This window comes from Ranitomeya imitator, chromosome 2 (genome assembly GCF_032444005.1).
Source record: "Ranitomeya imitator isolate aRanImi1 chromosome 2, aRanImi1.pri, whole genome shotgun sequence".
In the NCBI taxonomy this organism is placed as follows: domain Eukaryota; kingdom Metazoa; phylum Chordata; class Amphibia; order Anura; family Dendrobatidae; genus Ranitomeya; species Ranitomeya imitator.
In genome coordinates, this window is record NC_091283.1 from 418049599 (window position 1) to 418067281 (window position 17683).

Below are 17683 nucleotides of genomic sequence, written 5' to 3' on the forward strand. Positions count from 1 at the left end.
ATATACAGCACCGCAAGTATACTAGGAGAACTAATATATTCAGCACCACTACTATACAAGGAGAATTAGTATATACAGCACCACTAGTATACAAGGAAAACTAGTATATATATCACCGATACTATTCTAGGAGAACTAGTACATACAGCACCGCTAGTATATAAGGAAAAGTAGTATATACAGCACCGCTAGCATACTGAGAGAACTATTACACATGTGCTTCTCACAAAATGAGAATATCATCAAAAAGTTAATTTATTTCAGTTCTTCAATGCAAAAGTGAAACTCATATAATATATAGAGTCATTACAAACACAGTGATCTATTTCAAGTGTTTATTTCTGTTAATGTTGATGATGATGATGGCTTACAGCCAATGAAAACACAGAAGTCATTATCTTAGGAAATTAGAATACTTTATTGTCATGATCCGTTCCAGAGTTTATTCCTGTCTGCCCTTTTTCCGGGAGGATCATGTCAAGGGTTAACTTTGCTCTGCCTCATTCTGGGTTCAGGTTTGCTATTTAGCTCCCATGAATCTTGCTGGCAGTGTCCGCTATAGTTCTTCCTTTGTGGGGTGAACTTGACTCTGGTAATCCTTGATTTGTCCTGCTGTGATCCCTGACTTGCCCTGTGTCTGTTGTGTTCCTCTGTCTGCCCTTTTCCCAGCGTTTCTCTGTTTCTCGGTTATATTATCTGGTTTCTGACTCAGCCTGTATTCGGACTTGTATCTGTTTTCTGTCTTTGCCTTATCCGCTTTTGACCATTGCTGAACCCCCTGGCTTGCTCCTGACCACGTATGCTTCTTTCTCATTTTTGTACTTTGCATCTGAACGGTTTCTGACTCGGCTTGTCTGACCACTCTCTCGCCACTTGGTGGCACCTGTGCGGCTGCTCTGTGGAGTTTCTCTGTGTACGCAGTCTCACTGCCTTCTCAAGCTCCCTCTGGTGGAGGTTGCGTTACACTGCACTGCAGCAGCTTGACATTTATGACACCAGTTTGAAAAAATGATTTTAAAATCAGAAATGTTGGCCTACTGAAATTTATGTTCAGTAAATGCACTCAATTCTTGGTTGGGGCTCCTTTTGCATCAATTACTACATCAATGCAGCGTGGCATGGAGGCGATCAGCCTGTGGCACTGCTGAGGTGTTATGGAAACCCAGGTTGTTTTGATAGCAGCCTTCAGCTTGTCTGCATTGTTGGGTATGGTGTCTCATCTTCCTCCTGACAATACCCCACAGATTCTCTATGGGGTTAAGGTCAGGCGAGTTTGCTTGCCAATCAAGCACAGTGATACTGTTTTGTTTTGTTTTTTTTACCAGATATTGGTACTTTTGGCAGTGTGGACAGGTGCCAAATCCTGCTGGAGAATTACATTTTCATCTCCAAAAAGCTTGCCGACAGAGGGAAGCATGAAGTTCTCTAAAATTTCCTGGTAGATGGCTGTACTGACTTTGGTCTTGATAAAACACAGTGGACCTACACCAGCAGATGACATGGCTCCCCAAACCATCACTGATTGTGGAAACTTCACACTAGACCTCAAGCAGCTTGGATTGTGGCCTCTCCACTCTTCCTCTAGACTCTGGGACCTTGATTTTCAAATGAAATGCAAAATTTACTTTCCTCTGAAAACAACACTTTGGACCACTGAGCAACAGTGCAGTTCTTTTTGTCCTTGGCCCAGGTAAGACACTTCTAGCGTTGTCAATTGGTCATGAGTGGCTTGACACAGGGAATGCAACACTTGTAGCCTACGTCCTGGATATGTCTGTGTGTGGTGACCAAAGTCAGTGCACCCGTCTACCAGGAAATTTTAGAGTACTTCATGCTTTCTTCTGCCGACAAGCATTTTGGAGATTAAAATTCTTCAGCAGGACTTGGCACCTGTCCACACTACCAAAAGTAGCAATACCTGGTTTAAAAACAACAGTATCACTGTGCTCGAATGGCCAGCAAACTCACCTGACCTTAATCCCATAGAGAATCTGTGGGGTATTGTCAAGAGGAAGATGAAACACACCAGACCCAAGAATGCAGACAAGCTGAAGGCTGCTATCAAAGCAACCTGGGCATCCATAACACCTCAGCAGTGCCACAGGCTGATCGCCTCCATGCCACGCTGCATTGATGCAGTAATTGATGCAAAAGGAGCCTCGACCAAGAATTGAGTTCATTTACTGAAGATTAGTAATGAGCGAGTATACTCGTTGTTTGGGTTTTCCAGAGCATGCTCGGGTGGTCTTCGAGTATTTATGACTGCTCGTTGATTTCATTTTCCTTGCCGCGGCTGAATGATTTGCGGCTCCTAGACAGCTTGATTACATGTGGGGATTCCCTAGCAACCAGGCAACCCCCACATGTACTCAGGCTGATTTGCAGCCGTAAATCATCCAGCTGCGGCAAGGAAAACTAAATCTCCGAGCAGTCATAAATACTCGGAGACCACCCAAGCGTGCTCGGGGAAAAACCAAGCAACGAGTACACTCGCTCGTCACTACTGAACATACATTTCAGTAGGCCAACATTTCAGGTTTTAAAGTAATTTTTCAAGCTGGTGTTATAAAGTATTCTAATTTACTTAGATAATGACTTTTGGGTTTTTATTGGCTGTAAGTCATAATCATCAACATTAACAGAATAAACACTAGAAATAGATCATGCTGTTTGTAATGACTCTATATAATACATGAGTTTCACTTTTTGTATTGAAGAACTAAAATTAATTAACTTTTTTATGATATTCTAATTTTGTGAGAAGCACCTCTAGTATACAAGGAGAACTAGTACATACAGTATTGCTAGTATAGAGGGAGAACTTATATATACAACACAGCTAGTATACAAGGAGAACTAGTATATACAGCACAGCCAGTATACAAGAAGAACTAGTATATACAGCACAGTCAGTATACAAGAAGAACTAGCGTATGCAGCACAGCTAGTATACGAGGAGAACTAGTATATACAGCACTGATACTATACAAGGAAAACTAATATATGTAGCCCCACTAGTTTACAAGGTGAACTAATATATTAGCATAGCTAATGTACAAGGAGAACTAGTATATGCAGCACAGCCAGTATACAAGAAGAACTAGTATATACAGCACAGTCAGTATACAAGGAGAACTAGTATATATAGCACAGCTAGAATACAAGAAGAACTAGTATTTACAGCACAGCCAGTATATAAGGAGAACTAGTATATACTGTATAGCACAGTTAGTATTCAAGGAGAACTAGGACATACAGCACCGACACTATACAATGAGAACTAGTATATACAGTACCGCTAGTATACAAGGAGAACTAGCATATACAGCACAGTCAATATACAAGGACTAGTATATAGACACAGCCAGTATACAAAAGAACTAGTATATCCTGCGTAGCCAGTATACAAGGAGAACTAGTATATACAGTTAAAACTAGAAGTTTACATACACTTCATAAAAAGACACATGTATGTTTTTTCAATATCTGACATGAAATCAGAATAAACCTTTCCCGTTTTAGATCAATTAGAATTACCATAATTATTAATATTTGCCAAATGCCAGAATAATGAAAGAGGGAGAGAGAGAATGTTTTAATGCATTTTTATTACTTACTTAAAAGTCAAAAGTTTACATACACTAAGATTACTATGCCTTTAAACAGTTCTGGGCTGCCCATATGTTGATGTCATGTGTTTAGAAGATTCTGATAGTTTTTTTAACAACATCTGAGTTAACTAGAGACACACCTGTGGATGTATTTTAATGCACACCTGAAACACACTACTTCTTTGTGTAGCATCATGGGAAAGTAAGTAAATCAGCCAAGATATTAAGAGACTTGTGGAGTTTCACAATTCTGGCTCATCCATGGGTACAATTTCAAGATTCCTGAAGGTGCCTCATTCATCTGTACAAACAATTATACGCAAACACAAACAAGATGGGAATGTCCAGCCATCATACTGCTCAGGAAGGAGACAGGTTCTGTGTTCCAGAGATGAATGTGCTTTGGTCCAACATGTGCATATCAACCCAAGGACCAAAGCAAAAGATCTTGTCGAGATGATGGCGGAAGCTGGTAAGATTGTGTCAATATCCACAGTGAAACGAGTACTGTATCAACATGGGCTGAAAGGCCACTCTGCCAGGAAGAAGCCATTACTCCAGAAGAAACATAAAAAAAGCCAGATAAATGTTTTCAAATACACACAGGAACAAAGACTTTAATTTTTGGAGATATGTCCTGTGGTCTGATGAAACTAAAATTGAAGTTTTTAGGCATAATGATCATTGTTATGTTTGGATGATAAAGGAAGAAGCTTGGAAGCCTAAGAACACCATCCCAACTGTAAAACACGGGGGTGGCAGCATCATGTTGTGGGGTTATTTTGCTGCAGGAGGGACTGGTGCACTTCACAAAACAGATGGCATCGTGAGAAAAGAAGATTATGCGGCAATACTAAAGCAACATCTCAAGACATCAGCCAGGAAGTTAAAGCTTGGGCGGAAATGGGTCTTCCAAATGGACAATGACCCGAAGCATACTGCCTAATGTTAACAAAGTGGCTTAAGGATAACAAGTCAATGTTTTGGAGTGGCCATCACAAAGCCCTGATCTCAATCCTATTGAAAATGTATGGGCAAAGCTAAAAAGGACGGTGTGAGCAAGGCGACCTACAAACCTGGATCAGTTACACCAGTTTTGTCAGGAGGAATGGGCCCAAATTCAACCAACTATTATGAGATGCTTGTGGAAGGATATCCCAAACGTTTGACCCAAGTCATTCAGTTTAAGGGCAATGGTACCAAATACTAATGAAATGGATGTAAACTTTTAACTTTGCAGTAAGTAAAGGTACCTTCACACTCAGCGACGCTGCAGCGATACCGACAACGATGTCGATCGCTGCAGCGTCGCTGTTTGGTCGCTGGAGAGCTGTCACACAGACAGCTCTCCAGCGACCAACGATGCCGGTAACCAGGGTAAACATCGGGTTACTAAGCGCAGGGCCGCGCTTAGTAACCCGATGTTTACCCTGGTTACCATCGTAAAAGTTAAAAAGAAACAAACACTACATACTTACCTTCAGCTGTCTGTCCCCGGCGCTGTGCTTTCCTGCACTGACTGTGAGCACAGCGGCCGGAAAGCAGAGCAGTGACGTCACCGCTCTGCTTTCCGGCTGACCGGCGCTCACAGCCAGTGCAGAGAAGCAGAGCGCCGGGGACAGACAGCTGAAGGTAAGTATGTAGTGTTTGTTTTTTTTACTTTTACGATGGTAACCAGGGTAAACATCGGGTTACTAAGCGCGGCCCTGCGCTTAGTAACCCGATGTTTACCCTGGTTACTAGTGAAGACATCGCTGAATTGGCGTCACACACGCCGATTCAGCAATGTCTGCAGGGAGATCCAGCGACGAAATAAAGTCCTGGACTTTCTGCAGCGACCAACGATCTCCCAGCAGGGGCCTGATCGTTGGTCGCTGTCACACTGAACGATATCGCTAGCCAGGACGCCGCAACGTCACGGATCGCTAGCGATATCATTCAGTGTGAAGGTACCTTAATAAAAATGCCTTAAATCATTCTCTCTCTCATTATTCTGGCATTTGGAAAATATTAATAATAATGGTAATCCTAATTGACCTAAAACCGGAAAGGTTTATTCTGATTTCATGTCAGATATTGAGAAAAACATGCAGATGTGTCTTTTTATATAGAGTATGGAATCTTCTGGTTTCAACTGTATATACAACACAGCTACAGTAGTATACAAAAACTAGTATATACAGCAACGCTACTATATAAGGAGACCTAGTATATACAGGACAGCTAGAATACAAGGGGAACTAGTATGTACAGCACAGCTAGAATACAAGGAGAACTAGTATATTCAGCACCACTAGTATACAAGGAAAATTATATACAGCATCGCTAGAATACAAGGACGACTAGTATATACATCATCGCTAGTATACAAGGAGAACTAGTATATACAGCACCACTAATATACAAGGAAAATTATTATATACAGCATCGCTAGAATACAAGGACAACTAGTATATACATCATCGCTAGTATACAAGGAGAACTAGTATATACAGCACCACTAGTATACAAGGAGAACTAATATATACAGCACCACTAGTATACAAGGAGAACTAATATATACAGCACCACTAGTATACAAGGAGAACTAATATATACAGCACCACTAGTATACAAGTACAACTAGTATATACAGCACAACTAGTATACAAGAACTAGTATATGCAAAAGAACTAGCATATACAGCATGACTAGTATAGACAACAGAACACATTTACACAGCAGGACTAGTATACATGGCAGGAATATTATAAAGGACTAGTATATACGGTAGGACTAGTACACACAGCAGGACTAGTGTATGCGGCAGGACTAATATATATGGTAGGACTAGTATACATGGCAGGTATAGTATAAATTACTAGTATATATGGCAGGACTAGTATACAGGGGTGATATAAACGGCAGGACTAGTATGCACGGCAGGACTGATATAAATGACAGGACTAGTATACACAGCAGGAGTAATATAAACGACAGGACTTGTATATTCGGCAGGACTAGTATGCAGGACTAGTATACACGGCAGGACTGATATAAACTACAGGACTAGTATACACAGCAGGACTAGTATATGCGGCAGGACTAATATATATGGTAGGACTAGTATATAAGGCAGGTATAGTATAAATTACTAGTATATACGGCAGGACTAGTACTAGTATACAGGAGTGATATAAACAGCAGGACTAGTATGCACAGCAGGAGTAATATAAACGACAGGACTTGTATATACGGCAGGACTAGTATGCACGGCAGGACTGATATAAATGACAGGACTAGTACTAGTATACAGGAGTGATATAAACGTCAGGACTAGTATTCACAGCAGGAGTAATATAAACGACAGGACTTGTATATACGGCAGGACTAGTATGCACAGCAGGAGTAATATAAACGACAGGACTTGTATATACGGCAGGACTAGTATGCACGGCAGGACTGATATAAATGACAGGACTAGTATGCACAGCAGGAGTAATATAAACGACAGGACTTGTATATACGGCAGGACTAGTATGCACGGCAGGACTGATATAAATGACAGGACTAGTATGCACAGCAGGAGTAATATAAACGACAGGACTTGTATATACGGCAGGACTAGTATGCAGGACTAGTATACACGGCAGGACTGATATAAACTACCGGACTAGTATACACGGCAGGACTGATATAAACGGCAGGACTGATATATACGTCAGGAGTGAAATAAACAACAGGACTAGTATACAGGACTAGTGTATACGGAAAATCTCCGGTACGGAACACGTTATTACAGAACACTAATTGGTTGTATAATATAGTGAACTGATAAATAACTGTGTAATGCCACACTACCAAAGCCAAGTGGTCGCGGCTGAAGATATTGGGCCAAAGTCTACAGCATCTCTGCTCCTTTGTCCCTATGACAACACTTACTGCCTATGATCTGGCTTTGCTATATGCGCATTGTATGGCTATAAATCACCTTATTTGTACCTATTCACATCCTATGATGATCAGTTGCATTATTCAGGGCATGATGAGAGTTGTAGTATTCTGGGTACATAGTATAATAGAGTTGTATTATGGTTGTGTCCAGTGGTTGGGATCTGTGGGGGGGTGTAGTATTCTATATACAAGGTATAAAAGAATTACATTAGGATCACATCCAATGGTCGGGTGATGTTGGAGGTTGTAGTGATCTATATATGAAGTATAATAGTACTGATTTTAGTCATGTTGGGGGTTGTAGTGTTTTATGCAATGTGTGATCACATTGTATTGTAGTCCTTCCCAGTGCTCATGTTTCTACTTCTCTCCATATTGGACCCCTGTGTAGGGCATTAATCCCTCACCTGCTGGATGAGTTGGTGTAATAGGCCCCTGCATCATTCGCACAGATAATGGTGGCATTGTGGGAGCACGTGCTGGGGGGAGGCATCCTGACAAGCACAGTGGGCAGTGAGTGGCATTTCCCCGCTATATAAGAAGAAGTGATGAAGAGCTCGCCTCCCCCCATTTCCAGCACAGTCCCTGGATTTTGATTTGAAGCTCAGCTGAGCGTTGTTAATGTGCCAGGCAGTGACGGGGAACCCTGGCAGGGCTGTGCCAGATGAATCGCTGGGTGTGTGATGGCAGCACTAATCACCCCTGGGTCCCCGTCACCCTATTACTGACATGCTGACTCTTTCCTACTTAATCGCCGGTGCAGCCTTTGGGATTAGAGGCTTTTCTTGGAGCCATGAAGAGGTAGGCGAGCAAGCGTCTGTCACATGTGTGTCTGTGTGCACAGCGCCCAGCCTGGTTCTCCCTGGCACAGTCCGCAAGGCTTCATCAGCGACATGCCAGGGCAGGAACGGTTCTGACAGGGCGACTGTTATAGCAATGTGTCACCACGTCACGTCTTACTATGATTTATGGTTTGTTTTCCTATCAGAGAGCAAAGGAGTTAGGCTTACATATCTATTTATTATCTATCTATTATCTATCTATTTCTAACTATGTATGGATCTGTTTTATATAGATATCCATCTTTCTGTCTTAAATCTCTCTATCTATATATATATATATATATATCTATCAATGGATCTCTAGGTTTAGCTATATAATATATATATATATATATATATATATATATATATATATCCATGTATCTATGATATATATAGACAGATAGATAGATACACATATATATATATATATTCATATATATATATATATTCTATATAATATATATATATATATCTATTATCCAGCTATCTATTTCTATTTACTTATCTTTGTACCTTCTATGTATCTATCCATGTTTGGATCTACCTAGCCATGTATCTATATGTTTTATCCTTTATCTATTTATCTCTCTCTATTTCTCTTTGTATCTTATATCTATGTTTGGATCAATCTATCTCATATCTATCTATTTTATCTATCTTTCTATCTCATAAGTATCTCTTTCTACACGTCTATTTTTATAGGTATCTATCTATCTATCTATCTATCTATCTATCTATCTATCTATCTATCCATCCCATATCTATCTATCTATCTATCTATCTATCTATCTATCTATCTATCTATCTATCTATCTATCTATCTATCCCATATCTATCTATCTATCTATCCCATATCTATCTATCTATCTATCTATCTATCTATCTATCTATCTATCTATCCCATATCTATCTATCTATCTATCTATCTATCTAGAGTCCAAGAAGTCAAAGGCAGCACACGATTGCAAATGTGTTCAAGTTTAATAGCCCATCATGGCGACGTTTCAGCTCATGGAGAGCCTTTCTCAAGGCTTGAGAAAGGCTCTCCATGAGCTGAAACATCGCCATGATGGGCTATTAAACTTGAACACTTTTTGAACTCATATGCAATGGTGTGTGCAGCCTTTGACTTCTTGGACTCTCATTATAAGGTTTGGTACATGCCTGAGGGGCTTTGCACCCAGAATTTGTTTTTTTTTCTGTGCTGCTCTCACTTTTTGTTATAATTATCTATCTATCTATCTATCTATCTATCTATCTATCTATCTATCTATCTATCTATCTATCTATCTATCTATCTATCCCATATATATCTATCTATTTATTTATCATCTATCCCATATCTATCTATCTATCTATCTATCTAATATCTATCCCATATATATCTAATATCTATCTATCTATCGATCTGTCTATCTATTATCTATCTAATATCTATCCCATATCTATCTATCTATCTTCTATCCCATATCTACCTATCATATCTACCTGCCTATTTTTATCGCTCCTTCCTTATATTCTCTATTTCTGTTTCCCTTCCATGTTGCCGGTATATTATTATGTAAGTCCTCACAATGCAGGCGCTCAGTGCAGGGAAGGTCAGAGAGAAGCGAGCGCTCGCTATTATATAATGGCCTCAATGGCTCCTGCTGTACAGATGTTAATCTGCAGTGACCGTCTCAAGCTGGGGGCACTGGGAACAGAAAGATATTGGGGTTTACTGGAGCGTAGTGATATTTGTCTGGTATGCTGGTTACATGTATGTGGCCGGTGTAGTAGTATGAGTGTGTTGTGTTTGCCCACTGTGGGGTGAGTGTTGGAATAAGACATATGCCTATGTCATACCACCGCAATACCTATGTCATACCATACCGCAATAGGCAAATGATAAAGAAATGTCTGGGGCTAATCAGAAAATGCAGAGTTATGTATGAAATTCCCATGTGTGGAAATAGCCAGGAGTGTAATGTTGCCCAGGGGGCATTCGTGGAGCTTCCTTACTGTGTAAACAAGCAGCAGCTGGCATTTCCCATACCCAGAACTCGGGTAATTCCCGTGCCAGCTGCAATGCCACAGAAAGTCATGCGTAATTAATCATATCTGCACGGCTCCTGAATGTTGGCCCAACTCCTTATCTTTATATGACCTGGATTTAACCCCATTTATCTGAAGCGACTCTGGGGGTCTTGCTTCTTTATAGCTTTCACAGGGCTTGTTATTCTGCTTTCCTAAAACCCTAAATGCCAGTCATGCCTAGTTCTGCAGTGACTTGCATCTTGGCAGAACTGCTATTCAGAATTCCAGGAAAGATGAGTTTATTAGAACAGTGCCACCTAGTGTAAAAATTAAAAAGAAAAAAAAACCTTCCTGCGTTTTCCATGTCTTATGGTTTTAAACAATTTCGTAAATGTAAAAAATATCTTCCATTAAGAATAGAAGCCATCATAATTTTACTATAATGGATATAATTTTATAATAGATATAATTTTGTAATCTTGCCTGAAGAAGGAGCCTCTGTGCTCTGAAAGCTTGCAAACATATTATTTTCTGGTTAGCCAATAAAGGTATCACTCCTAGAATACTTCTGTCATCATTGGGCAGAAAAGTATTCACATTTACTATAATAGTAAAGACGACTGTGGTCAGCTAATCTCATTAACAAACTAATATCTAAAAGGAGCTGCCAAATTTTCGACCCTGCTGCTCGGGATTATCAGTCAGTGCAAAGTCAAGAATTGCATTTGTGAATAATTTTGATATGCTAAGTACTGTTGATCGGTGGGGGTCTGAGTCCTGAGACAAAAACACTGTACATGATATGAATATTGCTGTCCTACTAATTGCCTAATATCTAAATTTTAGCTAGGGTTCCCCTTTAAGGACTCATTATACCATATTTTAGCATACAACAGCACATCAGGATGGGATGGTTTATACGGTTTCCGTTCAACGTAGTCAGAGAAGACGTTAATGTTTAGGGTGGTGACCAACAGTTTGTCCCACCTCTTGTCTAATAAATGTCCCTTGTCCTTCCCAGGAGCTTGATAATGTGGAGGGAGAAGACTACACCACAGAGTTTTCTATCCAGAGCTCTCCAGCAACGCAAAATGGACCAGAAGTTTACGTCCTTCCACTTACAGAAATTTCAGTGCCGATGTCGAAACAGCCGGCAAGATCAGGTATGGCCATGGGGTCTGCATCCACCCCTCATCAGTATTATTGTGTCTAGAGGGAAAGATACATTTCTTTAGATCAAATATTACATTTAGGCAATTTGTTGGGCTCTCCATGCATGTGTTGTGACTGTCACACAGCCACGACATGTACAGCTACGGCTCTGAACAGCTGATTATCATTAGGAATAGCTGCATTATCCAGGTTGCAAATGCAGCTATTCATGAAGAGCTATACCTATTCGGATAAGCACTTATCCGAAGCTATTCGATCAACCCTAATGATTATATTATTTATGGCTTTTTAATTTGATAACTGCCTGCTTCAGTAGAGAAACTATATTATTGTTCATTTATTATTTCTGACTTGGAAATTGTCAACATTTTTGAATTCAGAAATTGTAATTTTTTAAAGTTAAATTACTTTTGTCCTATTCATTGCTTCTATTGTAGAAAATATGCATGTTCAATCATTCTTTATTAACTTTATTGAATTTCAGCCATTCATTTTATAGCATCCTGCTGTAGAAATTGCATTTATGAGCTTTTTATCTCACTGCCTAGTGAAATAAAATGTTCATTTGAATGAACCATGTGACAGTTGATAGCTATTGTATGTCTATGACCAACTTTACTCCAAATTGTAAAAAATATGGCCAGTTTCTACCAAAAGCAGTGCCACACAAGTCCACAAGTGTTGAGTGATATTGCATGTTAGCTCTGTTCATGTTAATAAAAGTGAGCTCTAAAACCAGATTCATCCTATGGACAAATGTTGTGTTGTTTCTTAAAGAAAGCTGTTATGGTTTTCTAATCCTGAACAATGTTAATATCTGTAATAATATGGGAGCTATGGATACAGGACATATCTATGTCACTCACCTTTAGGGTTGCTCACGCCTGAAAGGATGGGGTGCACTAGATGTACCTGAAAGCTGAGAGATTGTGTTTTATTATTATTATACCATGTAGAGCCAATTAGAAAGCAATCAAACGCCAACATCTACAAGGTCAGACAGAGATTGGAACAGATATATCAGAACAAAACATATCACACAGAGGTGACTAAAGGCCTTAGGGCCATGTAGGGGGTTGTCAAGGACAACAGAAATACTCCAAAACATGTATGCAAAACAAGGAGTAAGCCTATAACAGTCCCCTGTGGAAGCCAACGCGAAATGTCGTGGTCTGATGTCACACATGGATTCATATAGGTAAGGAGCATTCCTGCAGTACTTAGCGGCTTTATACATTCATGTGAGGAGTATCCCTATTCACACTTGTGTGGCTGTCCTTACCTTATAGGTTTTTATATTTATATCATTTGGGATTGTTTGATCCTTAACTCCTGGGATGCAATACCTCCTTTTGTTATACTCAGGAATGTGATCTCCCGATCCTCATATTTATTGTGATGACCTCAGACCAATTATTTCCAAGTCATTTTAAATTCTTTTGACTACTTATGATGTCTATTTTTACTAAAAAATATTTTGTAACATAATATAATTATAGTAAAATCTTTCTAGACATCTTTTAACAGATTCTCTTTACTCGTTCTCCTGGTTTTGCAAGGTTAGACAGAGGCACTCTAAATCATGTCCTCTAAACATAAATAATGCCAATGATATTTGGCCAAGGTGAACGAATACCCATATCAGTTGGAAAATCATTGATATTCGCTGTCATCTAAACTGTATCTGTATAATGTCTATGGCCAGCATGAGATGGGTTTTCCAGCTATGGAGGGTCACTGTGGACCCCATTACTATCCCTATCATTTGTATTAGTACTCTGTGACGCCTTCTGTATTTCATTGTACATTCTGAATACATTTAGTTGTTTTGTCTTCACGTTTAGATTCTGTTGAAATGGAACTGCATCTAAATATGACTTATTGCCTCCATACTGCTCACATATCTGAGTATAATGAGGCAGATAAGATAGAAATTTACATTATAAACCACATTGGAGCTGGTGCAAGGGTCATATTGGTTGTCAGACAATTGACAGCATCTCTCCCCAAGGTATCAGTTGACAGCTACCCTATCCAACTCCCCCATACACATGCACACTCAGTTTGGGGCAAACATTCATGTGCTTTCAATTACAAGAGGGTAATAAGCCACTGTCAGACATCACTGCCAGTGACTTGTCCCCTGCAGGAACAACTCATAAGATGGTTGGCTGGGTCCACCAAAATGTACAGATTTGGCTGATGTTATCATTAGGTGTATGAGGGTTTTATGAGGTCAGTTAACTTGTGACATTTAAGGATATAACCCAACTAACTTGGTATTAACTGGTTGACACCTGCTGCCAGTGATGGTCCCAGACTGTACCAATGTCTGATGACCACAACAGTGAGGACACAGATGAAGTGAATGTACTGTTTGTTATAGCTGTGTAGGTAGATAAGAGTATGGGTGGGAGATAGTGCCAGCTTTCCAATACATGGAGGGTTTGAATATCTTTAGTGAGTGGGACTGGAATTCTACCAAGGAATTAATAGAAGTATTTTTTTCGGGAGCCGCAGTATAAGGGGGCAGAGACGATTCACAAAAGAATCAGAACAAACCCATATAAAGAACAGACCTCTCCGCACACAAAGGAGCCCTTACACACCGCCCCAACCCCTCCATATTTACACTGATGTCATCCAGAATGGCCCCAGTGTCCAGCATCTGACAAAGTAGTGCCGGCCTGTGCCAGGCCAATGCACAATGCTGCTGTTTGTTCCTGGCGCAGAATGGAATGTACCCCTGGAATTCTAGGGCAGGATGGTGGGCAGGATGCCGTGGGAGCGTGGAGGGAGTTAAAATGTCACGTATTGAAGTCAGAGACATTGTGTCTCAATCTGTAGGGTGATCGGCATGATAAGAACCCACAATCTGGTTTTGTTTTGTGCATTATGAGGTTTTTTTCTTGCCTTATGCTGGATGATACCATACACAGTACCTTCGGCTGGCACCCTCACAATTGGTGTAGTGTACCGTCAAATAACACACAAATAGTAATATCGTATGGTGCCAACAAAACAATGCTAAATTATACTTCCATTCAGTTGCCAAAATGGCAATCATGTACAGCTCTGACACAAAGACACAGTGCAAAAATAACATACTGAACAGCGCCACACTGTACCTTAGTAAATGTCACCATACAGTCCTCATATACTAACATACAGTGACCAAATAACAGCTCAAAATAATCTAATAATCGTGCCAGACCATTCCATAGTAAATACCACCATACAGTGCTCATATACTAAACATATAGTGACCAAGTAACAAAATCATACATAAAAAAGCTAAAGACAGTGCCACACAGTGCTATAGTAAACACCACTATACAGCACTGAAATTATACCACCATACAGTGCTCAAATACCAATTTACAGTGACCAAATACCAGCATAGATAAAATGATCTAATAACAGTGCCAAAGATTGCCATATAATAATATATAGTGACCAAATAACTGCTTAATACACAAAATAATCTAATAACAGTGCCAGACCATGCCATAGTAAACACCATAATACAGTGCTCATATACTAACATATAGTCACCAAGTAACAGCATCATACATGAAAAAGCTAAAGACAGTGCCACACAGTACCATAGTAAATACCACCATACAGTGCTGAAATGATACCAGAATAGAGTGCTCAAACAGCAAGCAACTTACAGTGACCAAATAACAGCATACATATGATGATCTAATAATAGTGCCAAAGATTGCCAAAGTAAATACCACCATACACTAATCATAAGCCAACATACAGTGACCAAATTACACCATTGGTTCAGAAAATAATCTAATAATAGTGTCAGACCATGCCATAGCAAATATCACTATACAGTGTCCAAACTAATCTTAACAACAGTGCCACACGATTCATTAGTGAATACCACCATACACTGTTCACATACCAACATCCAGTGATAAAATAGCAGCACCGATTCAGAAAATAATCTAATAACATTGCCAGACCATGCCACAGTAAATACCAACATACAGTGACCAAATAACAGCACCGATTCAGAAAATAATCTAATAACTGTGCTAGACCATGCTGCAGGTAATACCAAAATACAGTGACCAAATAACAGTACTGATTCAGAAAATAATCTAATAACAGTGCCAGACCATGCCACAGGAAATACCAGTATACAGTGACCAAATAACAGCACCGATTCAAAAAATAATCTAATAGTGAGTGTCAGACCATGCCACAGTAAATATCAACATACAGTGACCAAATAACAGCACCGATTCAGAAAATAATCTAATACCAGTGCCAAAAGTATCATAGTAAATACCAATATACAGTGACCAAATAACAACACAATACATTAAATAATCCTAACAACAGTGCCACACCATTCCTTCCATACAATGCTCATCAGGATCTGACAGGCGAGGCGTTCCTGTGCAAGTACAATATATGGTCCCCTTCCTGTCTAATCGCTCATCATAGTGCACATTTCCGCCTGCTTTGAGGGTAGCAGTGGCCCCTTTACCCCTTGAGCCCCTGTGTTGCTGCACAGGTTCCACTAATGGTAGGTCCGCCTGATACTGTACTGATAGTGCTGATAGTACTGATGGTGCTGATACTGTATACCAGCATACAGTGACCAAATAACGGTACGATAAAAATAATCTAATGACTGTGTCCCAAATTTGCAGTAAAAATCAATAAACAGCACCAAACATAAAGTAATCTTAACAACATTTCCACACCATTCCTTAAAAAATACCACCATACACTGCTCATACTGTACAGTAACATACAGTGCCACACAATGCTATAGTAAATATCACCATACAGGGTTCATATATTAACCTTCGGTAACCAAATAACAGCACCACGCATAAAATAATTCAAGCAGTGCCATAATAAATACCACCATAAAGTGCAGAAATAATGCCGCCATACACATGTCTAAATAATACCTCTATACAACTAGTGTTGAGATTCTTAGTGGTCACAAACCTCAGGTATCATGCGTTATTCCGCAGCTGATGCTCCAGTGCTACAACAGAGGTCCTACCCCCTCGAGCAAGCAAGGACTATGCCGGTATCAGGAATATTGTCAGTCAACTGCTGCTTGGGGAACTACAAATCTCAGCATTGCCTGCCTGCTATTGAACATATCCATGGGTAGAGATTATAAAATCTAGTGCTGAAAGAGCATTTTTTAATTTTTTTTCTGATATACTTTGCATTTCACATTCTCACCATCCATTTTTAAAATGTCTGCTTTTTGTCAGTGAATGAGAACACACCGCTGCAAAAAAAATAAATAAAATCTGAACAGATTTCCACTGTAGCAAATTCTGGGCTGTGAAATGACAATGACAAACTCATCTCTGCCACATGCTCTGGTCTATTTTGATTGTCTGACTTTTTCACCTATTTTTTTTTTGCAGTGCAACTTCTCAAATCTACAGACCTGGGACGACAGAGCCTGCTGTACTTGAAGGAGATCGGTAATGGTTGGTTTGGCAAGGTGAGTGATGTACTCTGCTGCCATCTACTGGTGGTGTGCTCTGCCGCCATCTACTGGTGGTGTGCTCTGCTTCCATCTACTGGTGGTGTGCTCTGCCGCCATCTACTGGTGGTGTGCTCTGCTGCCATCTACTGGTGGTGTGCTCTGCTGCTCTCTGCTGGTGTACTCTGCTGCCATCTGCTGGTAGTTTAGAGTATTACACAAGATGCAAATAGGGACAAATCACTATATTTTCTTTTCTTTTGACTTTTTATGAATCATAACAGTTATAATAATCATTATCTTGATTGTAATATGTAAAAAATCGCCTAGAGCAACCTATAGGATGCTAACAGTGCTGTCTGTTCTGCAGGTGCTGCTGGGGGAAGTAAATTCTGGCCTCTCCAGTACTCAGGTCGTGGTGAAGGAGCTGAAGGTCAGCGCCAGTGTTCAGGAGCAGATACTGTTTCTAGAAGAGACACAACCCTTCAGGTGAATCCAAGATTCCACCCAAAATATGAGTGGAACCAATAATGGGTGGGGTTATGCTAATTTGCATCAAATGGGTAGTCCTAGGTAATTTTGGGGGGTCTCATAATTGAGATTGAAAATGCTAATACTCAGATTTTTCCCACTTTCCCCATGTA

The 17683-nt window shown here is 40.0% G+C and overlaps 1 protein-coding gene across 8 annotated transcripts in view; it reads left to right on the top strand.

Annotated features, from left to right (window-relative positions):
- AATK (apoptosis associated tyrosine kinase) overlaps positions 1-17683 on the top strand; it is a 150348-nt gene that overhangs the window by 90469 nt on the left and 42196 nt on the right. For 7 of the 8 annotated variants that reach the window (XM_069750785.1, XM_069750782.1, XM_069750783.1 and 4 more), the window contains 3 exons: positions 11406-11547; positions 16978-17057; positions 17410-17528. In XM_069750785.1, the coding sequence (XP_069606886.1) occupies positions 11406-11547; positions 16978-17057; positions 17410-17528 (341 nt within the window). Of the gene's footprint in view, positions 1-8107; positions 8346-11405; positions 11548-16977; positions 17058-17409; positions 17529-17683 lie in introns of those variants that run through there. The other variant, XM_069750786.1, reaches the window with a different exon arrangement.